Below are 27,465 nucleotides of genomic sequence, written 5' to 3' on the forward strand. Positions count from 1 at the left end.
TTACAACATCACATTAGAAACTTCTTAAATTATCAGTGTCCATGATGATATGATATGATAAACAAAATCTTTCCTGTCGAATCACTCTACTTCCTAAAAAAAATCGCATCAAAATCCGTTGCGTAGTTTTAAAGTTTTAAGCATACATAGGTATAATAGGGGCAGATGAAGCGACTTTGTTTTATAGTATGTAGTGATTTAAATGATATAAATAAAATATTTGTATAATTAAAGCAAGGATAGCTTAGGATAAGTGTAAGTATAAAAGTTTAATTATTGTTATGACATAGTTTACATATAAAATTAATAAAGAAAAAAAAGCAAAAGTATTACAAGAAATTTTTATTGAAAATTATCACAAAAAGAGTATTATCAAAAAATCATTACATTTCGATCATATCAGTCACTAATTTTTTTTTTTATAATATGAGTATTTACTTTCGTAATTTCGTTTGTGTTTTAATTAATGACATCACTAATCAATTAGATAAACGTGTCATTAATGCTTGTCATTTCAATAGTCTTAGGATGAAACTTCGAATCACAGATAATTATAAAACATTTTAAAAAACGAAACGGGCTGGCATAATTTATACATGTATTAGAGCAGTAATTTTTCAAATTTGGAATTCGAAAAAAAAAATTATCAGTATAGATGTTCCTTGATAATATTTTCTTAATCTATATTGACAGTACAATAATGCCTTAACTATTAAATACATTTAAATGATTATTTAAAACATTAAACAAAGCCGTATCACCGAGATTACTTAAAAATATATCTATTTACAAAGATTAATTTTGAACAGAGTGACGTTCCATTTCTTTCTAGAAACGTCAAAAGCATACAATTGTCAGATTATTTGTATCTCTTTCTAACATTCTGAACTACATCAATTAATATGCATCTCTTTCTAACAACTTACTTTGGGAGACTGCTATCTCTTTTATCCGAATTAAAGAATATTATGATTATTCTAACTTGTTAGTGGTTTTAATAACCTCTAATTATATAAGCTATTAAGTTTAAACTAACTTAACATAGCTGGGATAATGCCTTTATATCAAAGTGACTTATAAATAATATGAGACAACATCACATACATTACTCTGATCCCAATGTAAGCTAAAGCACTTGTGTTGTGGAAAATCAGAAGTAACGGACCACAAACACCCAGACCCAAGACAATATAGAAAACTAATGATTATCTACATCGACTCGAATCGAACCCGGGACCTCGGAGTGTACCCATGAAAACCGGTGTAGACATCACTCGACCACGGAGGTCGTAAATATTAATGTTTAAAAAAAAAAACAATTTACATACCTAACCTTGTTACAGCTCAGGATAGTCTTAAAGTAATATTCTCGATATTATCTTAACCCTACAGCATATAAACGATTTATACACTTAATAATTCTATTGTTAATCTGTTCTAAGCTAACGAATATTACTGGTAATCATAAGTTTTATACAATTCTGTAAAATGACGATACAAAAGTACTTACAAAATTTTCAGTCACATTTCAAGCTCAGATAAACAAATGGAATGAAGAAATCTTAAAACTTAGTGCAACAATTTATATACAAATCTTTTCATATGAAATCTATGATATTTATTTCTTTTCAAAATTCTTAACATATATTTTAGTTAATAAAATAAGTATCCCGTTTATTTGTTTTTGTTTTGTGCTATTGATTAGCGGACGAGAATATGGGCCACCTTATGGTCACCACCGCCCATAGACTGACCCCAATGAACCGCCATATTTGGGAACTAAGATGTTATGTCCCTTGTGCCAAATCCCTAAGTTGTAAACTTTGCTTTGTGGGTATTTTGTCACATCATTTCTCTCTTTCGGTCATGATTGTTTTCACATTTGAGAGAAAGGGACATCGTTTCTACAAATACCCCCTTAATTTATCAGCGAATTTGTATTAGTCTTAATTGGATATTTATATTTCATATTTTAATCAATACTAAATACTCGGTGTTTTAAAATATTGTCATATTTGTAAAAATACACAAAAACTAATTAAAAGTAAATAACCTTCAAATCAAAGACAATTATAAAAATAAAAGTTTACATAGTCTATGCTATTTGATATCTCAATCCTATTGGGTTCTACAAACTTCTCGATTGATATATTTATATACAATACAATTCTACTATCTACTCATACAATTTACATACAATTTTAATTTCCAAAGTCCCGATAACTTTGACGATATTGACATTATGGACAACATTCGAGATTCATCGCGTCAATTCACTGCCGAAGTTATTTATTCAACTCTTTTAATTGAAAAGGTCAAACTTTCATTCTTTGGGCCACCGTTTAGGACCTTTGGAATGTACGAAAATGCTTAAATAAAGATTATATTATACAGCTGGTTAGTCAATGTCAAATATTTTAAAAATAGAATGTTTTGAGAGTCTTACTAAAATTTGAAAAACGAATCACAGAACATCAAGTCAGTAGATCTTAAAAGCAAACACAGCACATATCAGCACACATATAACGCTACCGGCCACTGCCTTCGCTGAACCCTTATCGTCATCCGTATCACCTATCTCGTTCTTTCTCGTTATAGCCTTCATTTCATCCAGTATTCGCTTCTCTTCTAGCGCGATTGTTGTCGCATCATTAATGGTTCTCATTAGGGGATAGTTGGAAAATTCTGGTTCTGGTAGACGAAGGTGTAGCTTGTTGTTCGAAATGACGTATGATGTTCGTCTACTTAAATTTTCTATACGGTTTCCTGGAATGTTGAAAGTATTGATGTTGTTAAATCATATGAAAAATTCGTTTCCTAATTCTAAACTCAACTATTCGTAGATTTATTCCAAATATGAAATAGTACCAAGTAATAGCACTGAATAATTTGATTTGATTAAAGTAAGTTCTGTTGAAGTGAAAACTTAAAGATTGAAATAAAACTATTTTTAACGGATTTAAATCGCGTATCGGGTAGACTACCCGTGACCACAAACGCTGTAAAGTGCTCGAAATGTCGTGATGATAAAAATAATTAATATACGCGATTCAAACTAGTTTTGTTTCAATGTGTAATAATCGCGAAATTCTAAGACAATTTAAAGATTATTCGAATACGTCACTCTTAGCGGATTTGTGGATTGTTAACACATAGGAAACTTTTTCAATTTCATCAGATATAAGAGTTACTTTCACTATCAAGCAAAGCATGAATTATGAACACTGATCTTCAGTCAATCAGTCAGATTTATGATCAGGATTTAAGTGAATGCGTTGATAATTTGGAGTAATAAGTCCAAGTTTTAATCGACAATCTGTTTATATAATAAAGTAGAATACTAGCAGAGCTGTGATGATATAATTGATTTTGTTTAAATATAAATCTATTAAAAAATCAGAAAGAATATTAAGAAGAGGAAACCTACCGTCTGGTAAATTAAGATTCTTTAACGCCTCTTGTAATAGAGGATCGTCCACCATATCGTTGTATCGATCAACGAAATCTTGATATGCACCAGGTTCTGGTTCGCAGGCACCTTTAAAGTCGTCAGTATCTATACTCCACACCATGAGCCCTCCAAGACCATAGTCCATAGCCATTCTGTAATCAATAAAATTAATTTATATTACAGAATAATTATTAGGCTTAATGAATTCCAAAGTAAATTTCGGCTAGTCTATGACGTTTATAATAGCGAGTGATATTATTTGATAATTATTAGTAAGTAAATAGTAACAGCCTGTAAATTTTCCACTGCTGGGCTTAGGCCTCCTCTTTCATTGAGGAGAGCGTTTGGAATGTATTTCACCACGCTGTTCTAATGCGGGTTTGTGGAATGCACATGTGGCAGAATTTCGATGAAATTAGACACAATCAGGTTTCCTCACGACGTTTTCCTTCAACGCCGCGCTCGAGATGAATTATAAACACACAAATTAAGCACATATATATAGTGATGCTTCCCTGGCTTTGAACCCGCTATCATCGGTGAAGATGCACGCGTTCTAACCATCTCAGCTCTTAAGTAAGTAAATGTAAAACTATATTTACTATTAGGTCCAATCGCATTTAGTTTTGAGACAAAAATTTTGAGCTTATGCCATCATATTGATCCAATGTTTATTTTGCGTCATGTGACAGATTCTTTTTGGCACATGCTGATTTCCTCACGATGTTTTCCTTCATTGCTGAGCATAAGAAAAATTGTTAATTCGTTCTGTCGGTAGAGGGGCAAATGGATCACTATATGTTAAAAATTCACCATCGTCCATATCATTAGTATGAAATATTAATCATTTCTTACATCACTTAGGCGCTATCAAACCTACTAGCTCTTCATCATCTGAACCACACCAGATGCAAAGTTCGCTGTTGAGTAGGTATATACCCAGATGAGCTTGCATAAAACATAACCTCAAATTTCTATTTCTGAATTAAACAAAATATCTGAATACGTAGAGAATAAAAATAAACCCAGAACCCTACCGGTTTTATCACGGTTCAAAGTAACTCTGATGTCTATTTTCGAAGTAATTAGGCTTAAAATAATTTAAATTAAAAAAAAACTCACTTTATTTTAATAGCAAGAGATCTTGGATTGTCATAAACGATTATTCTTTCGCCGTCTCTGAGATAAGGCGTTGCTGTTTTTTCTTCCCAGTGTTGTGTCCACTTAGACGACTTATTAGTGATTTCTGCACAGACCTAATAAAGATACAAAAATAATCAGAAACTGTTATATTGTTATACAAAATTCATTGTTACGATAACACAACGTCAAAAACCAAAATATTTACAATTTTACGGTGATTCTTAAAAAAATTGGTGACGCGGAAACTTGGATGGAACAAAGTTGCTTTTGCTATATCTTATGTCTTTAATAACATTAACAATAAAACTAACAACGAATATACAATACTTGAGAATAATTAATGATTTAATGGAAGACAACATTTTTATTCAAAAGAAGAAGAAGAAGGCGAAAGAGACACCCGGTGTTAAGTGGTCACCACCACCCATAGATATTTGCGATGTCAAAAATATTAACTCACTCCTTACTTCACCAACGCTCCACTACCCTTGGCAACTGTTGTGTCCCTTGAACCTAATTACCCTGGCTAATCCTCCATGCTTCAAAATATCTGATGAGTGGTTGCTACCTAAGAAAACGTTCTTGTACAAGGCATCATCATCAAGTAATAGTATATTTTACCTCATTATATCCAATAAATCCAGCTTCCCTGGTCCATGGTCCAGCGAATGTGACGGATTTGGTTGGTGTTTTGCCGAATTCAATATTTTTAACATTCGGATCGTTCAAAATGAAAGTACGGCCATACATCGGTAACCCAAGAACCATCTTGTAAGGACTCACACCATGTGAGAGCATGTAATCAATGGTGTATTTCTGGAACAATGGTTATTTAAGGTAAAGTTCAGAGAATACTTTAAGTATAAGAATACAGAATCATTCTTTAGCACGTGTCTTATAAATGTGATTTTCTTGCGTTAGAACTGACAAGTGCAAATAGTACACATGGAAAGTTGCATTTAAGTATAACCTTGAATCTCTATTTCCAAATGTCATGCCCATATAGGCTCTGAACCCAGGACCTCGGAATCTGCAACCTATCTAGGTCCTAGATTAACTATGTAGAAGAAATCATACATACCACACTTAAGACATCATCGTCACCAATCCCATCTAGAGGAGCGTTTGCACCAACCACGTTGTCCCAAGTTCCGTGGTAATCGTAGCACATCATGTGGATGAAATCAAGATAACGACTCAATTTGGCAAGATCGTAAGCACTTTCCATTGTATCTTTACCAGCGCCCAGCGCAGCTGTCAGGATGTAGCCATAAGGCTCGAATGCGTCTTTTAATTCCTGGAATTTATAATTATAACGATAATATAGGAAGTAATAGCCTGTAAATCTCTTATTGCTCTACAAATACCCCTGTTAGGAGCATATTCCGCTACGCTGCTCCAATGGGGGTTAGTGAATCACATGTGGCAGAATTTCGTTGAAATTCAGGTTTCGCCGTTTCGCCTAGCAATGGTCCTAATATGGATCCTTGAGGAATACCGCATGTTATGGTTCGGGGCTCACTTTTAAAATCAGATATTTTAACGATCTGTTGACGGTTCGTAAGGTAAGAAGCTAAAATACTGAATGCTGACCCGGTGATACCGATGTTTCTTAACTTTTGTAACAATTTAACATGACTAACGGTGTCAAAAGCTTTCTTAAGGTCAATGAAAATGGCTAAAGATATATTGTTTTTGATCAATATTTGTTTTGAGTTTAGTTATTACATCAATAGCTGCAGAGAGTGTATTTGACTGCGACCAAAAACCGTATTGTTCTTTTATTAAAAAATTTTTCCTATCTAAGTAATCATTTAGTCGAATATATATTATTTTTTCAAATATTTTAGATATCACAGGCAGTACTGATATCGGTCTATAATTACTTGGATCAGATTTCGAACCGGATTTGTAAATTGGAGTGACTTTTGCAATTTTAAGGCTATCAGGGAATTTGCCTTGTAGTAAACATTTATTTATACAATTAACTAGATCAGTGACAACTATTCCTATATATAAATTTACAATTACAAATTAAGTACATAAAATTCAGTGGTGCTGCCTGAATTTGAGCCCGCAATCATCGGTTAAGATGTACGCGTTCTAACAACTGGGCCATTTCGGCTCGACTTAAAGATCTTTAAGTTTCAAATTACTTATATATTTATACCGTCTTGCTTTTCCCTTCCGATTTTAAATACATATAGAATTTGAAGATCGATTAAAATTCACCTCAAATTTAAATGAGACTTTTTTATTTTAAAGAATAACAAATACTATTGCGTGGACTAAAATATGAATAAATATATCAGCGGCGGAAATTTCGAATTAAGAATGTTTGTGTGAACAGATGTTCTTATATTTATTATATGCATGTATAACACATAACTGTAATATAATTATATCTGACATTCTAAATCAGCCTTATAAGATTATCAAGGCAAGCCGAACTACCAACATAAGTAGAACCTTTACATCTTACACTTAAGCCTTTATGGATCTACTTACTCACAATGACGAAGTGTTTAGATGTTATTTATGACGAAGAATGATTGTATAGTTAATAATTATTTGTTGCATTTTTCTTCTCTATCTCATCTAGATTAAGTGGATTAATATTGTTATTAATTTAATTCTAAATTTTTAACTTTGTTTGCACCTAGCTTTATTTTGTTTTGTTTTGTTTTAGTTTTATACTATTTAGATGATACCTTAATAGCATCATGTAATCGCACAGAAACAAATGCCAACAATGTTGTATACACCTGTAAAGGCAAATCATACTGGATTGTATATTTAGTGCATTATAATATTGTGTTAGTTATTATGATAAGTCGATGGTGTATCTTAATAAATAAATAAATAAAATAAATAAATGACGCGCCTCTCCATTTATCGTCATACTTTAATATGAATAATTACATGCTTACATTATATATATTTTCTTATGGTATAGGTTGGCGGACAAGCATATGGGCCACCTGATGGTAAGTGGCCATCACCCATAGACAATGAAGCTGTAAGAAATATTAACTATTCCTTTCATCGTCAATGGGCCACCAAACTTGGGAACTAAGATGTTATGTCCCTTGTGCCTGTAGTTACACTGGCTCGCTCACCCTTCAAACCGGAACACAACAATACTAAGTACTGTTATTTGGCTGTAGAATAACTGATGAGTGGGTGGTACCTACCCAGACGGGCTTACACAAAGCCCTACCACCAAGTTATATCGTTATTAGGTTATATTTAAAAATAATATTAGCTTGGAGGGGGCAACTTCATCAGTGAAAAGAACTATACGACATATTTCGGTCAAAAGTGATCATAAAATTAACATCTGCATATTTCTTTTATATTATTTCGGTATAAAATTGACCCACTCCGACACAATCCGAAGCTATGTCTGGGATATATGACATCTTGACAAACATGCATTGAGATATATTGCTTACGTTTACCAATTATCATTTAAAAAAAATACTTCAAACTTTAATAATATGATGCTGTCACAGTAGTATTAGAGCGTACATCTTAACCAAGATTACGGGTTCAAACCCAGACAAGCACCACTATATATATGTGCTTAATTTGTGTTTCTAATTCATCTCGAACTCAGCGGTGAAAGAAAACATCGTAAGGATATCGGAATGTGTCGGATTTCAACAAACTGCCACATGTGAATTCACTAACCCACATTGCAGCAGCGTGGTGGAATATGTTCCTAACCGTTTCTTTAAAGGGAGACGAGGCCCTTCGCTGAGCAGTGAGAAATTTACAGACTGTTACAATACTAACCTATACAAATACATTACATCAAAAACCTGAACAATATATCTGTGGTCTTACAGATTTAACAAGAATAAAAGATTAAAAATAGTATTGTATGGAATGTTGTAGTTATTTATATTCTATTGTTATTTTTAATCTACTGTAATCTACACATGCACCCACCTACACATACACACACACACACACCCACACACACACACACACACAATTAAAATTTATTTTGATATAATGTAAGTTTACCTACTGATTGTGAGTTTTAGTGTATAGTAACATATTGTTTATTCTTTTCAACCGACTTCAAAAAGGAGGCGGTTATCAATTCGTCTGTTTTTTTTTTTTTTTTTTTTTTTTTTTTTTGTTACCTCATAACTTTTTATTGGGTGGACCGATTTTGATAATTTTTTTTTTTGTTTGAAAGGTAGTGCTTCCCGTGGGGTCCCATTTTTTTTTTATTTTTTTCCGATGATGGTATCCGTATGAAAACGACATAAGTCTTAAATTTGCATTATGTATATGCGCGACAAATAGATGAATAACTCAAAATCACGTTAACCAATTTTGATGATTCTTTTTTTATTATAAAGGATATACTTTAAGGGTAGTTTGGTGAAAGTTTGGTAAGGTTCTGAGCACAGGATCCATGACAAATTAAGGAAACGGGAGGGAACGGAACAATTCTGAGGAGCACATTAGCAATACTCGGTCGAATCTTTTATTTATGGGTTACTTGGATATTTGAATCACCTTCCGGAACGTGGTTATGTTCATGTAATTGTCATAATCGAATATTATAATCAACTAGCGACCCACCCCGACTTCTCACGGGTGCAATACTGATACTAAATATACTAAAGAATTTGTTTATTTACGACATCACATTGCAAACTTCTACAATTGTCAATGTTTCTTTACTAAATTGTTCATTTATTATATACACAAACCTTCCCCTTGAATTACACTATCTATTAAAAAAAACCGCATCAAAATCCGTTGCGTAGTTTTAAAGATATAGGGACAGAGAAAGCGACTTTGTTTTATACTATGTATTGACGGAACTCCTAAACGGCTTACAGTTAGGGTGCGATTTGAGGCAGAATTTCTTTCTGTCTTTAATCAAATTTTGTGTATATGATGTGATGTCATATGATGTACGACATAGCATACGAATAGCTCTTTTGCAAAGTTTTTTTACTGAGGTCGATTACAGCTCATTCGAGGGTGGTACCTCGTAGTTTATGCCGCATGACGTATTAAAGCCGCATTTTCGAAAGTCTATTTTTGCTTTATTCGAAAGTTTCTTTTGAAATTGTCCCTGAAGTAGTTTCCGATTCATATAAACGGCACGCTTAATCTATCCATATTAAGAAAAAAATGTTAGTCTACATCAGCTTCACTTAAAATCAAAAAATAAATAAAATTTTAACAAAAAGAAAAACCGACTTCAAACAAAACAGTATTTTAAAACAAATTAAAATGCACTAAAAAGTAATAAAAATAATTGCATATTTAACACATTTTTGAAAGTCCTCCTAGGTAAAATGAAATGAAAAATATTAGACTACTTAAAAGTCGATTTACGATTATATAATGTAGTTATAATTATTGCTATATTTGGAGTCGGTGTCAGCCAACCCTATACTATACCTATCAAAAAACAATACGAGAATACTTTAAGAAATGTTTCTTACAAATTACCTTTTATACGATATTATACTGGGTCAATCAAGAGGCTCGTATCGCTTCTTTCTTTTGATAGTTGAAGCGTGTGCCTGAGGCTGACACCGGCTCCAAATATAACAATAACTATAACTACGTTATATAATCGTAAATCGACTTTTAAGTAGTCTAATATTTTTCATTTCATTTTACCTAGGAGGACTTTCAAAAATGTGTTAAATATGCAATTATTTTTATTACTTTTTAGTGCATTTTAATTTGTTTTAAAATACTGTTTTGTTTGAAGTCGGTTTTTCTTTTTGTTAAAATTTTATTTATTAAGAACATGGACAGAATTGTATGTTATAGAAGATCGGGTCCTTCTGTCACGAGAATTATATTATACTTACTAAAAGGTCCCAACCTTTATTTGCTATGTACAACTTGATAAAGAATAAACTATTTTTATTTTTTTTTTTATTTTCACTTTCAGTGCAATATTTACCTTGACCATAGCTACGTAGTTAGCCTTATCCTCTGGGTTTCCTCCCCTCTTTGTCGGGTATTCCCAATCCAAATCCAAGCCATCGAACTTATACGTACTGAAAACAACATATACAGTCACCTTATTTATATACCATATTATTATTGAGAAAATTCTAGAATATTTAAACAAATCTACTTTACAACGAACAAACATACTTTACTCAAGTAGCAAGCAAAAACATATTGGAATTTATTTATGATTAAATTTACTTTAATTCTAGCAGTTCGAAATATAAATTCTACCTAAAAAAAAGCAAGAAATTTGGTAAATATTCTTTTCGTATATAATAAATACTTTTCTTTACTTATTATCTACAACTACTTGGTGGTAGGACTTTATGCAAGCCCGTCTGGGTAGGTACCACCCACACATCAGTTATTCTGCCGCCAGACAGCAGCACTCTGTATTGTTGTGTTCCGGTTTGAAGGGTAATTGAGGCAGTATAACTACAGGCACAAGGGACATAACATCTTAGTTCCCAAGGTCGTTGGTGTATAAATATATATATGGTATATATATGGTTGGTATATATGGTAAGTTGGAATATTACGATGTAAGAAATATTTCATATTTCTTACAGTGTCATTGTCTATGGGTGATGGTGACCACTTACCATCAGGTGGCCCATATGCTCGTCCGCCAACCAATACCATAAACAATAAAAAATACTACTATCTTATTTTAATTTTAATTTGAATAAAATCAATTTGAATATTAAAAGTAATAATTAAAAATATTGGAATCATGAATTGAATTTGCGAGAACGAAAGCCATATGTTTTAAGTTTCCCTGATTTTATTTATCCGATTTACTTAAACTAAAGCCTCGATTGACATTACTAAATTCTACAGGAATTCATTTTGACAAAACATCTGATCAACTGTTATATTCTGTAACAATTAAATTCGTTTATCTGTGTTTGTTGCGTTAAAATACAATGATATAGAAACTTATTATGAAAACTGATTATTGCTTTTGTTAGGTTCAAGAAACTATTCACTGTTGAATGTTGGTAGTATTATGAACGAGATGCAATTCAAAAGCGACCCCAATAAACGTTTCGTGAGCGTAATTATCAACAATCAATCATGTGTTCCGTATAAACAAATGAAAATATCGAACAATTGAAGAATCGTACAAAGGAATGAGTTTGATATATCTCGTAGTGGTGTACAATCTTACTCGATAGTATTAAGAATTAAGTTTTTAGTTTTAAGATTTTCTGTATTCTATATTATTTCATTGATGAAATGGTTTACAAACCTTTGTGAAGATAATGAAGATCAATTCTGTACTTAATCTAACAACAGTTTCCTTGCGACATAATCACTAATTGAGTCTTTTTTTTTATTTATTAATGCTTTTTTTAATAAAATTCGGCTATGGTAGCTTTTCTTAATTCTTAATTCATGTTATTCGAATAAGAAGTAAACTGTAATAACATAATAATAATAACTCTTTATTGTACACACACACTAAAAAAAAATTTATTCAATAACACAATATATAAAGAGAAGAAATGTACAACAGGCGGTCTTATCACTTAAGAGCGATTTCTTCCAGACAACCAGCGTATATACATATTTAGTCTTTTTTTTGTAATTAGTAGTAATTATCAATTAAAATTTCAATGTGAATATATATGTACCCAAGAACCCACAATAACAATGGCTGTATGTAGCGAACTAAAAAGTAAAAGTGTAAATTAAAAAAAAAACGGATCTCATTTGAAAACCAACGTTAGAAAATCAAAGATGTTCCGATTATGAATTTTAATTACACCAATGGTGCTATACGAGTCTGCTTCTATCCAAACCGGTCCAACCAGTAATAGGCCGATTCGAATGACCTTCGAAGTCGTTCAAACAAACTCATGACAAAATGTTACTTAATATGATGAGCTCTGAATATAAATTACGGAGTCGTAGAAGTAAGTGCTGTCCGAAATTGGGATTGTGTATTATTTAAGGTCACCATTATAAAATTCGCACTGGTAGTAACGACAAATCGAATGATTTATATTGACCAACTAGTTGGACTAAACAATCACCAGCGTCTACAAACATTGTCACTGGAAGAAATATTAACCAATCCTTACATTGCCAATGTGTGACCAACCTTGGAAGCTTGGATAGACTCATCATATATTCAACCATCCAACCGCTGTGTTCCAGTAAGTGTACCAGTGTAGCTACAGGTTCAAGGGAGATAAAATCTTAGTTATCTAGTTTGGCAACACATTGGCGTTAAAATTTCTTACAGTGCCAATGATTTGCCATTTGCCAGTCCGACTACCGATTTCATTTAAAAAGAGTCTCTCTTCAGATAATACTTTAGAAAAATGGTTTTTGTAAAGTATGTTATCTAGACCATGTATTAATATGTTCATTTTTTTACTCACTTCAAAAAGAACATGACACTCTGCACAAACTTCGCTCTCGTCTCTGGTTTTGACGCCATCACGGAATATTTCGAGGAGCCTTCATTCCAGCCCCCAATAGCAACTGTTACTTTAAGATGTGGATATCTTGCTTTAAGACTTACGAGGTTCTTGTAACCCGCCTTACCGTAGTCCTTTTCAAGATCTTGCCAGGGATCTGGAAAATTTAAATAGATATTTACTTTAATATATTTCAAATTCTAGAAGATTCGAAACTAATCCAGTAGATTTTTTTAATCTACAAGCAAATTGAAAGGAGAAGAAATAATTATCAAACACTTTTTTTTTAATTTAATATATTTTTTTGCACAACTCATAGAAATATATGGATACATAGTGCGCAAAGACGGCCTTATAGCTTATAGCGAAAGCATGTGAGTTTCTTCTGAATTTATAAGATTAGCAGGTGTATACAGTGTCGGCGTTAGGGAGGAAGCGTCAAATCTAGAAGGCACCTTTACTTACACCTTTTATTTTACACTCTAAGAAAATTTAACTCAATACATACTAACGACATCGATAATAATTTAGCAATATATCCTTCATTCAACTAGGCTTGTGAGCATTTCTACATCATCATTATACAAGATTAAATTAACTTCATACAAATAACTGCACTCTTCCTACTTCATTGGAATTGCCTATATAATTAATTGTCTTAGGTAAGTAATTTAATATTATTACTTTACTTATTTATCCTGTATAGAAATCAATGAATGCTTTGTCCAAGCATTTTATCATTAGCATACATTACCATAAAAATATTTCATTCTCATTATAAGCTACCCGAACCAGCTTCACATAAGTAAACATTTTTAGTGGCCAAATCAAATCAATATTAACTAAATATATATATGTATATATATGTTGGAGACGGTCATGAATACGATTTTTTTTTGAGCCACCTTATGGTAAGTGGTCACCATCGCCCATAGACAATGACGCTGTAAGAAATATTAACTATCCCTTACATCGTCAATGTGCCACCAACGTTGGGAACTACGATGTTATGTCCCTTGTGCCTGTAGTTACACTGGCTCAGTTACCCTTCAAACCGGAACACAACAATACGGCGTACTATTGTTTGGCGGTAGAATAACTGATGAGTGGGTGGTACCTACCCAAACTAGGAACTGTGATTCGCTTCGTTGCCGAGTGTGATACAGTGTGATACTGAATTAGTGTATTAAGTACTTTAAAGGTACAATAAACGTGTTCCTGTATTCGCGGTTTCCTCTTTGCTCGATCGTACTGATGTCGCTGTCGATCCGACATATACATATATATGTACATTGGGATATAGGGACAGAGAAACAACAACAACAGCCTGTAAATTCCCACTGCTGGGCTAAAGGCCTCCTCTCCCTTTGAGGAGAAGGTTTGGAACATATTCCACCACGCTGTTCCAATGCGGATTGGTGGAATACACATGTGGCAGAATTTCTATGAAATTTGTCACATCCAGGTTTCCTCACGATGTTTTCCTTCACCGCTGAGCACGAGATGAATTATAAAGACAAATTAAGCGCATGAATCAGCGGTGCTTGCCTGGGTTTGAACCCGTACACATCGGTTAAGATGCATGCTTTCTAACCACTGGGCCATCTCGACTCGAGACAGAGAAAGCGACTTTGTTTTATACTACGTAGTGATGTAGAGATTGATTGCTTACCGAGACTCTTGATGCTCATCGTAGATTCGTCCAAACCAGCAAAGGAATAAATGAGATGCGTGCAAAGCGAAGGTTCCAGGTCTGCTAAGCCGTACTTCCCTTCACCAGGTCGATATACTGCCCATGTCGCCACGTAACAGACGACTACCTTCCCGTGCATTGGACCTGGAAAAAAATATTTTTATATTAATGACAAGAATTTAGGTTTGGAGCTTTGACGGCCTCCGTGGTCGAGTGGTGTGTACACCGGTTTTCAAGGGTACGCCACTCCGAGGTCCCGGGTTCGATTCTCGGCCAGAGTCGATATAGATTATCATTAGTTTTCTATGTTGTCTTGGATCTGGGTGTTTGTGGTACCGTCGTTACTTCTGATCTTCCATAACACAAGTGCTCTAGCTACTTACATTGGGATCAGAGTAATGTATGTGATGTTGTCTCATATTCATATATCATATTTATTCACCACGCTTCTCCAACGCTGGTTATGTGATACTCATGTGGCAGAATTTCGTTGAAATTTGTTACATGCAGGTTTCCTCACGGTGTTTTTCATCACGAGCTCGAGATTAATTATGAACATAATGAGCACATGTTAAATCAGCAGTGCTGGGTTTGACCCTGCAATCATCGATTTAGACGCGTTCTAACCACTGGACTATCTCGACTCAAACAATGAGATAGCAAAATAATAATTCTTTTTCGTTTATTTATTAAGACACACCAACAACATATACAGCATTCACAATAAAATCTTAAACTAAAAATCTAAGTCTTAAATACTAATATGTATGCCACTTAGAGGGGTGTACAATATGTTGTATACAGATCTATATTTATAATTTGAATCTAGTGTGGATTTTACAGAAAGTTATCTAATAGACAGTAGGGAAAAACACTTATTTTACACATCTAATTAGGAATCTTTTCTATCAAAAGTTGTATTGCACGAAAGTACTGAGTCCAAGGGAGAAAATATCTCTAGGTTCGTTTGTGAGTCGTGTATTAAATGTGCTACACATGTGAGGTAACGTCGATCCTTTAGCAAACACAGTGGTACGAAAGGGTGGTGGTGGTTGAAACGTAGACATAGGATGTCGGGGAATCTTATATGGTATCCTAAATTTAAAAAGTTCAAGAAGCTGAGGGCAGTCAAAATAATAATAATAATCTTAAGTATTTTTTGCAACGTTTCGCAAAATATACCTACCTCAATGATGTTGTAGTAAACAGATATGTTATTAACGCGCAAAAAGTGAAGACTAGAAAACGTCATAATTGAGACGTTTTCCTTTAGTCGTTTTACGTAGTAATACGTTATAATACATCATAATTAAGTACTAACACGTTTTGCGTAATTAAAACATCTAGTTATCCCTTTTACTTATTGTTTTTATCAAACTTTACTTATTAATTTTAACGAAATGTAAAAATAAAATAAAATTAACTGTCCCCGGCGCGGCACACTTTTTCTGTTGTTTAGTATGGCTATAACATATCTATTTATTATAATATCATTGACCTACCTTCTTTATATGTCGTTAATGTAAGAAACCGAAACGACACTATTTCTAAATATTTACTTAACCTAAAAATTATACGTAAACGATACCACTTAAACTAACATTTAGTGAAATTTAAACTGAGTAATCAACAATCATTGAAGAACTTCGAGAAAGTTGAAATAAGCCCATAATTAGGTCAGTGTAAGTAGTTGGAACAATATTTGTGACGCACCCGCTTAGAAAACTTCCCCGACCGTAAAATTATAACTACAGTTATACCTAACAAGTAAACGATTCAAATAATGTCCACTGTACTCTCTTATGTAAAGTCGGGGTAAGAAAAGGTGCGTCACCTTATGGCTTACAGCTACTTTCGTGTGCTCTTATGAGCGATAATCTTTTTTTTATGACATAGGTGGCAAACGAGCAGGAGGCTCACCTGATGGAAAGTGACTACCATCGCCCATGGACATCTGCAACACCAGGGGGCTTGCAGGTGCGTTGCCGGCCTTTAAGAAAGGAGTACGCTCTTTTCTTGAAGGTTCCCATGTCGTATCGGTTCGGAAAAACCGCCGGCGATGGCTGGTTCCACAAAGTGATTGTGCGAGGCAGAAAATGTCTAAGAAATCGCGCTGTTGTGGATTTTCGGACATCAAGGTGGTCCGGGTGAAACTTAGAATTTTGACTCGAGATGTCCGAAGGTGAAATACAGCAGCCGGAATTAATCTGCTTTACCGATAGAGAATGACATATTGCGTTAATGATTCGATGTTCAGATTCAAAAGGTACTAAGAGTTTAAGACTTGATAAAGGAATGAATTTGAAAACTGACGAAGGTTTTCTTCTCTGACTGTACAATAATTACTTATACTCTTTTTGAACCTGGAAAATAAGGTCAAATAAACAACATTAGACAGCAAATTGACGAGATGTCGTTGGAGAGCTTGATTAATCAATTTTTTTATGGAATAGATTGGCGGACGAGCATATGGGCCACCTGATGGTGAGTGGTCATCATCACATATAGACAATGACGCTGTAAGAAATATTAACTATTCCTTACATCGTCAATGCGCCATCAACCTTGGGAACTAAGATGCTATGTCCCTTGTGCCTGTAGTTACACTGGCTCACTCACCCTTCAAACTGGAACACAACAATACTGAGTACTGTTGTTTAGCGGTAGAATATCTGATGAGTGGGTATCTACCCAGATGGGCTTGCATAAAACCACCAAGTAATCTATGATAGTCAGTATGAATTGGCGAAAAAATGCCGTTTTGAACGTTGATGGAACTGTTATCGGATTTTTTGAAGTCATACAATATAGGTGAGTTATTAGCAAATCGTACGAAATATGTAAATGTAAGTTTTGTTTACTTTTTTTCTACTCCCATTAAAACCAAAAATATACATAGTAACGTAAACGAAAATATTTTAATAATCTAAATTTCGTCACTAATAGGGTTTATCGGTGGGCCGTATAAATAGGTATCCGTTTTTTTTTTTCTTTTTTTTTTTACGACGCCACGGGATTGCTTACGCATGCTACCGTGACGCCCTGACGGTCGGCCCACCTATGTGGGCCTCTAACACCTAGGGGTGACTCCCGGGGTACTGGAGCCCCTGAGTCCCTGCGCGTATGAATGGTACCCACTCATTAAATAATTGACCACCAAACAGTAGTACTCAGTATTTTTGCGTTCCAGTTTGAAGGGTGAGCGAGTTAGTTTAACAGGCACAAATTGACACTTTAGTTTTCAAGGTCTAGTTCTTTAACAATCCTTTAAAAATCTAGAATGAATAGTTTTAAACTTTCCTAGTATCCTGTTGTCCTAGTACCTTGTATAATCAGATTATTGAAGTTATGCTTGTTTCTAATATTAACAGTATTGCATCAAAGTTTCTGAAAATATGACGTAACGATGAATTAATCAATTAACAGATAGAGTTGTTTTAAATGCCTATGTCTATACTTAAGCCTTCATTACGTGTCGACTTCCAAGCTGAGTATATTAAACACATATATAACTGTATTTAACTAACATGACTTTGTATTTTTAAATGTTGAAAGAATAACTACTGAGTATTTTGCTGGTTATTCTTTGTAGACTGCATTCGGAACCGGTGGTAACTTCACTTAATACAGTTTTGTGACAATTCAAAAGTGCTTGTAAGCCTACAATAAAGCATATTGTTTGACAGACCTATACGTTGTCGTACTTACTTCTACTACAAATATAATAACCGTATGGTAACCTTATATAGTTATTATCAACCATAAAGCAAAGGAATCTTTTGGAAAGTTATTACAGAAATCTACAAATTTTTAGTTAGTAAAAAGCATCATATTGATGATCTCTTGTTTAATTTTTAACCGATTTCAAAAAAAGGAGGAGGTTCTCAATTCGTCGGGGCCTTTTTTTTTATTTTTTATGTATGTTACCGAATTACTCGAAGATGGCTGGGCCGATTTTGACAATTCTTTTTTTGTTTGAAAGGGCATGTTTTACAGGTGGTCCCATTGTCAGGAGATCAGGATCTGATGATGGGATCCTGGAGAAATCGAGGGAACTCCTCAAATTTTATAGGCACACCTATAGTGATTTCGGTTTTATTCAAAGTGCCTTGGTCATATGCTCACGAAAAGTGACATTTGATGAAGTGGAACTGATGATGAAGACCACAACTAGTAATCAGAACCTATTAGTAAGTAACTATTTTACGGGCTTAGTTCTATTTCTTTAAGATAGTCGTCAAGCAATTGATGTTAGTAAACATGCCTATGATGAAGTCTAGCTGATGGTGGACTACCAGGAGAACTCCTCAATGATTAACGGCATTAAAGTGAATGAGAAACACTACCAATTGTAATTATAAATAACAAAACAACACTGAAAAGCAGTAAATAAATTTTTATAAATTAAAAAAAACCGCCTTCAAAATTATTTACTTTGTTGGCAACGTCTTCAAAAGGTGATTAAAAAATCGTAAATTGGATATGAATGTAACTGATTATTTTTTTCTTTTTAGTTCATTTTTGAAGGCGGTTTTTTTTAATTTATAAAAATTTATTCAAATTTTAAATTTGGAACGTAAACATTTAAATAAATAAAACAATAATATTGTATTTCGGTTTCTAAGTAAAGTTGAAACAAATTGCAGATTAAATTATGCAATATTCCTAAGTCTGATCTTCTTTTTGAGCTATTTATTTAGTTCAGCAAAATTGCAGAATAAATTCCGCAATGTGGAGTCTCCGTTTCTTATTATTTTTGCCTTCCATTGTGTTTTTATTGTTTTTTTAAAAAAAGAACTTTAGAATCTAATGATTTTCGAACCGCGAGGTAAAAAGTCCAAAGACCAATGCTGACCCCTTTTGCTATTGTCATACTCACACCTAACACATGTGATAAACTGAAAAGGAGGTTTAAATAGTAATCATTTATAATTTCTTAATTAAATAGGAGTCAATGATATTCTAATAAACAGATATGTTATATCCATACTAAACAACAGAAAAAGTGTGACGCGCCGGGGACCGTTTATTTTAGTTTATTTTTACATTTCGTTAAAAGTAAAAAGGATAGCTTGATAAAAACAATAAGTAAAAGGGATAACTAGATGTTTTAATTACGAAATACGTATTACTACGTAATTATGATGTATTATAACGTATTACTACGTAAAACAACTAAAGGCAAACGTCACAATTAGGACGTTTTCTAGTCTTTACTTTTTGCGCGTTAATAACATAGGTATGTGTTTACTACAACATCATTGATAGGAGTATTGCATTCTTTAAAAAAATGACATAAACAAATAAAGATTAAAGAATCTTTGATCGGTATATTTAATCGTGAAATTATATGTTTTTCTCCTTTTTACAAATAATACTATATCATCAACAATATACATACTAGCGACCCGGCCTGGCTTCGCACGGTTACTTGATATATATCGTTTTTTTACGACCAAATTACATAAAATCATTATAAATTGTACTCTATGTGACATTCTGATGTATGACCTATATTACTGTAAATTTTTTTGCCAAATCCGTTCAGTAGTTATTTCGTGAAAGAGTAACAAACTTACATACCTTAATCCAACCTTTGAATTTATAATACTAGTAGGATTAAGTATGAAATTTCATATGTGTATGAGCGAATTGGTGCCAATGTAACTATAGTACGACAAAACTTAGATGTAGGTAGCATCGGCAAAATTCGTAATTTAAGTACGCTATTCAAAATTATTAATATTTATTTCTTATGTGAATATGATCTTTACACAAACGTAATAACTTGTAATATCATATGACCTAATATATTCGTCAATCTGACACGTCGATTTACATGCACTTTCTTTCTCGGATTGAACTGACGCCAGAATCTACAGCGACGAATAGCGTCGAATGGCGCGATAGGGTGCTATTTCTATTCGTTGTTTAAATCGGCAGTAATCGGTTTTATTGAATTTGCCGATGCTACATCTAAGTTGTGTCGTACTTTACCCGCTTTAAAGTTGCTAATTCATAATAGTAATTTTAAAAGTTCTACAATAAAAGCAATACTTTTAATTAGGTTTACAACTAATTAAAAGACGATAAAATCTGTTGGAAGGCTCAGATGATAACTATAAATTTATATGATCTACAAAATGTGTCAGAGGATTAATTAATTATTGTAGCTTAGATGGCCCAGTGGTTAGAACGCGTGCATCTTAACCGATAATTGCGGGTTCACACCTAGGCTAGCACCACTATATATATGTGCTTAACTTGTATTTATAATTCACCTCGTGCTCGGCGGTGAAGGAAAACATCTTGAGGAAACCTGCATGTGTCTAATTTCATCGAAATTCTACCACATGTGCATTCCACCAACCCGAATTGGAACAGCGTGGTGGAATGTGTTCCAAACCCTCTCCTTAATGGAAGAGGAGGCCTTATCCTAGCAGTGGGAAATTTACAGGCTGGTCTTCATTGAAAATGAATTATTATTCTTATTTAAATCCGGACCTGAGTTCATTGTAAAGATCGGGGTTATAAGGTACGTTTTACTTTTGTAAATGTGGCATTGAGAAAATATACCTTAATTAATTGTTTTAACATAATATTAAATTCATCAATTAGTTAAAATATAAGTGTAAAAATTCTTTGTATCTTGTGTACGTATAATTCGTCTCGGAAACACTATCGGACACTTTTGTAGAATATAAAAAATGTCTTTAATAAAAATTCAACTCAATTATTTTACCTTTTCAATGTTGCTTTTATTTATTTTTAAGCCGTTTACTTGTAATATTTCAAGAACTTTTCACGTATGTATTTATAAATACGTATTGTAATAATTTATTTATAATACATAATAAATAATAAGAGACAACATCACATACATTAACTCTGATCCCATTGTAAGTAGCTAAAGCACTTGTGTTATGGAAAATCAGAAGTAACGAATCACAACACCCAGACCCAAGACAACATAGAAAACTTATGATAATCTACATTGACTCGGCCGGGAATCGAACCCGGGATTTCCGAGTGGCGTACCCATGAAAACCGGTGTATATACCACTCGACCACGGAGGTCGTCAAAATAATTAAAATCTGTTAAATAAATCATTAATTTAGTATAATTTTACTCCAATATGATCTCTATATGATCTCCAATCTTCTATAAGAGCTAGATGTAAATCCTAACAAATGTTATATGTTAACCTCGTAGTCATCCGAGGCTTCTAATGTTGGATTTTGGTTTTCATATGTTAGGCGAAAGAAGTAGCCTATGTCCTTTCATGGAGTTCAAGTTTGCTTCATACTAAATTTCATCAAATTCGGTTCAACGATTTGGTCGTAAAAGAGCGACGGACACACAGAGTTACTTTCACATTTATAATATTAACATACATTTCTTACATAGCCAATGCATGATATCCTTGAAAGCAGATATTATATCCCTTGCGTCCCTAGATTTCCTACCTGACCCTTCAAATCGGAATACAACAATATTAATATTTACTGCTTGCTCCGTTTTTTAAATAAATTAATGAAATTATTTAAAAATTAAACTTGTTAATAGTTACATTACAATCTAAAACTATTCACTGTCATTTGTTTTTAATGTTTATCAATTAACTAGCGACCCCGCCTTCGCACGTCAAAAGCTTTTAGTGTTTCTTTACTATTTTGTGCATGTATTGTATATATAAACCTTCCTCTTGAATCAATACATCTGTTAAAAACACATCAAAATCCGTTACATCATTTTAAAGAGATTAGCATTATATGTAAAAAAAAAGTAATGTAACAGCCTGTAAATTTCCCACTGCTGATAAGGCCTCCTCTCTCATTAAGGAGAGGGTTTGGAACATATTCCAACACGTTGTTCCAATGCGGGTTGGTGGAATGTACATGTGGCAGAATTTCGATGAAATTAGACACATGCAGGTTTCCTAACGATGTTTTCCTTCACCGCCGAGCACGAGATGAATTATAAACACAAATTAAGCACATATATAGTGGTGCTTGCCTGGGTTTGAACCCGCAATCATGGGTTAAGATGCACGCGTTCTAACCACTGGACCATCTCAGCTACATTATATGTGATAACCCATAATAAACAGTTTTATCGTTTATAGATCCATCTGTAGTATATAGTAGATTACAATCTATCTATTCATTCAGATTGTAAACTGTCGAAATATTGTGAACCGTAATATATGATTGCAATTTAACGTATTATTTTTCGATATATTGTAATCAATACTTATGTATGTAGTATCAGACGATATATATGACGACCTCCGTGGTCGAGTGGCGTATATACCGGTTTTCATGGGAACGACACTCCGAGGTCCTGGGTTCGATTCCCGGCCGAGTAGATGTCGATTATCATTAGCTTTCTATGTTGTCTTGGGTCTGGGTGTTTGTGGTACCGTCGTTACTTCTAATTTTCCATAACACAAGTGCTTTAGCTACTTACATTGGGATCAGAATAATGTATGTGATGTTGTCTCATATTTATTTATTTATTTATCAGTATTGTACCTGTGCGAAGCCGGGGCGGGTTGCTAGTTATGAGATTAACACATTATTCAACGTTGCGTGCTGTTGTGAGTTGATATAGTATCATGTCACGAGTGAATGCACTAGCTAGATACTTCAATAGTATAGTATATATGTCTAGTGATGTGAAAGTTGCAGGGTTGAATAAAACCTGCAACGCTGATGACATTTCCTAGAACCAAACTCAATAGTCATTACATACTGTATGTACGCTTATATCTTTTAAAAAATGCAACGGAAAGGCGAGATGACCCAGTGGTTAGAACGCGTGCATCTTAACAGATGATTGCGGGTTCAAACCCAGGCAAGTACGTAAGTACCACTGAATACTCAAGCGCTTAATTTGTGTTTATAATTCATCTCGTGCTCGGTGAAGGGAAACATCGTGAGGAAACCTGCATATATCTAATTTTATAGAAATTCCGTCACATGTGTATTCCATCCGCATTGGAACAGCTTGGTGGAATATGTTCCCAACCTTATCCTGGAAGGGAGAGGAGGCCTTAATCCAGCAGTGGGTAATTTACAGGATGTTACTTTACTTTTTTAATTTTACAGAATGATCTATAAAGGATCAAAAAATGTTTATTGCAGGTTATCTTTAAGAGATATATCATCGCTTTCTAGAATCTTTTTAAGGTGTACAATACTGTAGTACATTATTTCGATTTATCTATTAGGGTTTAGCCAGCGTTTACAATGTATAATTATCACATTAGAAACTTCTAAAATGATCAGTTTTTATTTACTATATTTTTTATGTATTATAGACAAAAAACCTTTGTCTCGAATCACGCTACCTATTTAAAAAAACCGCATCAAAATCCGTTGCGTAGTTTCAAAGATCTAAGCATACATAGGGACAGACAGCGGTAAGCGACTTTGTTTTATGCTATGTAAAGATAATTATGATAAAAAAATGTATACATAATATTTAGCTAATAACCCAAGCTTTTCTCTAGTTAAACAATATCAATATTAAATAGTACAACTTCGATTAGTTAACGTTATTACTTCTGTACGGCGTCCCGAGAGGCATATTTAGTTATTAACCGACTAATCAAAAGGGAGGTTTTCAGTTCAACATGTATGTATGTAACCTTGGTAGAATTTAATTATATTTGAGTAGGATTCGAGTCGAGATGGCCCAGTGGTTAGAACGCGTGCATCTTAACCGATGATTGCGGGTTCAAACCCAGCCAAGCACCGCTGATTCATGTGTTTAATTTGTCTTTATAATTCATCTCGTGCTCAGCGGTGAAGGAAAACATCGTGAGGAAACCTGCAAGTGACAAATTTCATAGAAATTCTGCCACATGTGTATTCACCAACCCGCATTGGAACAGCGTGGTGGAATATGTTCCAAACCTTCTCCTCAAAGGGAGAGGAGGCCTTTAGCCCAGCAGTGGTAATTTACAGGCTGTTGTTGTTATTGTTGTTGTTGAGTAGGATTGTCTATTTGGTCCGACGCATTTGGTCATTCGAAGGATCAGGTAGAAGCTGGATGCAAAAGCTGGAGGTAGAAACATGGCGCGCTCTGGGGGAGGCCTATGTTCAATGGACAGCAGTGGGGTCATGGTGATGAGGATTGTCTATTTAGGCCAAGCACGAGTGCGTAAGTGTGTGTTTGTATATTTATCCACGAATTTCTCGAGAACTAAAAGTCATATTGAGATGATCATATAAAATCTAAATCCAGAACACTTCAATTTAGGGAACAACGGAAGTTTCATTAAAATCGGTCAAGTAGTTTAATAGATATATGTTTATTATTTTTAGTTAACTAGCTATTTCAAATTTTGAGCTCGGTTTTTTTTAATTTTGATTTTTAAATAGCTTTTAGATTCTTGACAAATCATTGCTCAAATCAAGCATTAATTTTCCACAGTAGTATTTCGACAGCTTGCTTCAATATATGTCAATTTTTAGATTTACATCTATATAAAGATTATATGTATATATATAGGTTACAAAATATAAGACGATCTAAATGAGATGCGCATCTATACGAATAGTTAATAAGCTACGCTACAGATTAATATTACAGCCGGCATTCAATTTTTATTGTTTTCATTTAAGCCAGTAATTACGTCAGAAAAATCGGATTAGAAATGCTAATGAACCGAGAAAGCCAAAGTTTGGATATAAGGTGGGGGGCTAGAAAATCTTAAATTCAAAATGACCTCCTCCTTTGACGACCTCCATGGTCGAGTGGTGTGTACAGCGGTTTTCATGGGTACGCCACTCTGAGGTCCCGGGTTCGATTCCCGGCCAAGTCGATGTAGATTACCATTAGTTTTCTATGTTGTCTTGGGTCTGGGTGTTTGTGGTACCGTTGTTAGTTCTGAGTTCCACAACACAAGTGCTTCCGCTACTTACATTGGGATCAGAGTAATGTATGTGATGTTAAACCTAAATAACCTTGTGGGTTTTCCGCCATCTTGAAAAAAGGCTTTAAATTCGGTTTTACATTACAACTCGGTTCCCCGTCGAGATACGAAAACTTTTATGGAATCCTTTTTTGTTGCTCTTTGTAAGATCTATTAATATTATAGGATACTCAATGAGTCGCAAAAAATATGAACGTATATTACAGCCGGCATTTCTATTTTCATGTTTATGATTCATTTAAACCAATTAAATGCATAATTTAACAATGAGTACTGAGTTGGCGAATAATTTAAAACGATTACGATTATTATGAAAGTCTTTGGGGGGGGCAGTTTCATTAAATGTTTATCTGTACGTACTATATATAACCTTAATTATTTTTGCTAATATGTTTTTTTTTATCTAAATATATACAAGACGTTTATCTTTACATTAATACAATTTTTAAGTCACTATTGGCTTTTATACCATGGGTCACTTGATGGTAAGTGGTCACCACCGTCTGTAGACATTGGGAACTAAGATGACTCTTCAAATGGGGATACCACAATGAAAAATAGTATTTGGTGGTAGAATATCTGGCGTACAAATGCAATGAATTTGTAAAATTTACAATGAATTATTCAAATCATCACCCATAGACAATGACGCTGTAAGAAATATTAACTATTCCTTACATCGTCAATGTGCCACAAACTTTGGGAACTAAGATGCTATATCCCTTGTGCCTGTAGTAACACTCACTCACCCTTCAAACCGGAACACAACAATACAGAGTATTGTTATTTAGCGGTTGAATAACTGATGAGTGGGTGGTACCTACCCTGACGGGCTTGCACAAAGCCCTTCCACAAACTTTCCTAGTAAGACAGATTATAAAAATCGTATTCGAGTATGTGCTTTAAGGCTTTTATTGAGTTCCGAAACTAAATGTTGAAAAATTGATTGTGATCTAGTTATTGAGGTAACACAGTGAGTCATATCAAACGGTCTGGAGGTCAAAGCCACGACAAATATAGATAGATAAAATATGTATAAATCCTTATATTTATCACTTAATTATTGTTATTGTTTTATATTTATTAATAATTACTTAAAGTGTTAAATGAGCCAAGGGTCCAATGGAATACGTTTTGATGGAAGGTTAAGGATTCAAAAACATTGTGAAAAAACATCATGTCATATGTATAGTGGATAGGCGACTAACCCGCATGAAAGCAGCGTGGTGGAAAATTCTCCAAACCTAAGTAAAGTGAAGCGGGTTTGGAGAAAAGGAGAGGAGGCCTTAGCCCAGCTATTGAACGCTTGCTATCTCTTTTTTTTTAATTATATGTTATTTAAAAATAGAACAAACCAATTTCTTATAAGCCTGACCGCAATATAATGAGATAATTTTAAAGGTCATACTGTTTGAGATAAAAAAAGCAAGCGAATTTGACCTTTATAACAGGAAAGTTTTAAACGTTAAAACGCCAAAATTCCGTAACGCGAATAGGATTCGCAACTCCACAAACACACTATCTTTACCTAACATCCGTTGCGTAATTCCAACTATAATATGACTAAGGTATCCCACTTTACACGCATATAAAAACTTTTTGTTCAAAAACTCCTTTCACTTACCTCCCAAGGTCTGGCCATCCATAACCGACGCCATTAAGGCGACGATTAAAAAAATCAAACTCACTTTTCCCACCATTTTATAACAACGAACTAAGTAATTGATACACCTGCCTCGTTATAATTTAAAAAAAAATATTCAAATTTGAATTTAGAATACGTCGTCGCGCCGCGACATT

At 33.8% G+C, this 27,465-nt stretch overlaps 1 protein-coding gene across 1 annotated transcript; it reads right to left on the reverse strand.

Moving 5' to 3' along the window:
- Positions 1 to 327: 327 nt before the first annotated feature.
- LOC124541158 (probable chitinase 2) lies at positions 328 to 27,464 on the reverse strand. The gene is made up of 9 exons (XM_047119014.1): positions 27,290 to 27,464; positions 14,702 to 14,866; positions 12,991 to 13,186; positions 10,548 to 10,644; positions 5,676 to 5,891; positions 5,216 to 5,410; positions 4,574 to 4,707; positions 3,428 to 3,603; positions 328 to 2,766 (listed from the first exon to the last, which is right to left on the reverse strand). The coding sequence occupies exons 1-9, from the start codon at positions 27,363 to 27,365 to the stop codon at positions 2,480 to 2,482; spliced, it is 1,542 nt and encodes a 513-aa protein (XP_046974970.1). The 5' UTR covers positions 27,366 to 27,464; the 3' UTR covers positions 328 to 2,479.
- Between the last annotated feature and the right edge of the window lies 1 nt (position 27,465).

This window comes from Vanessa cardui, chromosome 27 (assembly GCF_905220365.1).
Source record: "Vanessa cardui chromosome 27, ilVanCard2.1, whole genome shotgun sequence".
NCBI classification, from domain to species: domain Eukaryota; kingdom Metazoa; phylum Arthropoda; class Insecta; order Lepidoptera; family Nymphalidae; genus Vanessa; species Vanessa cardui.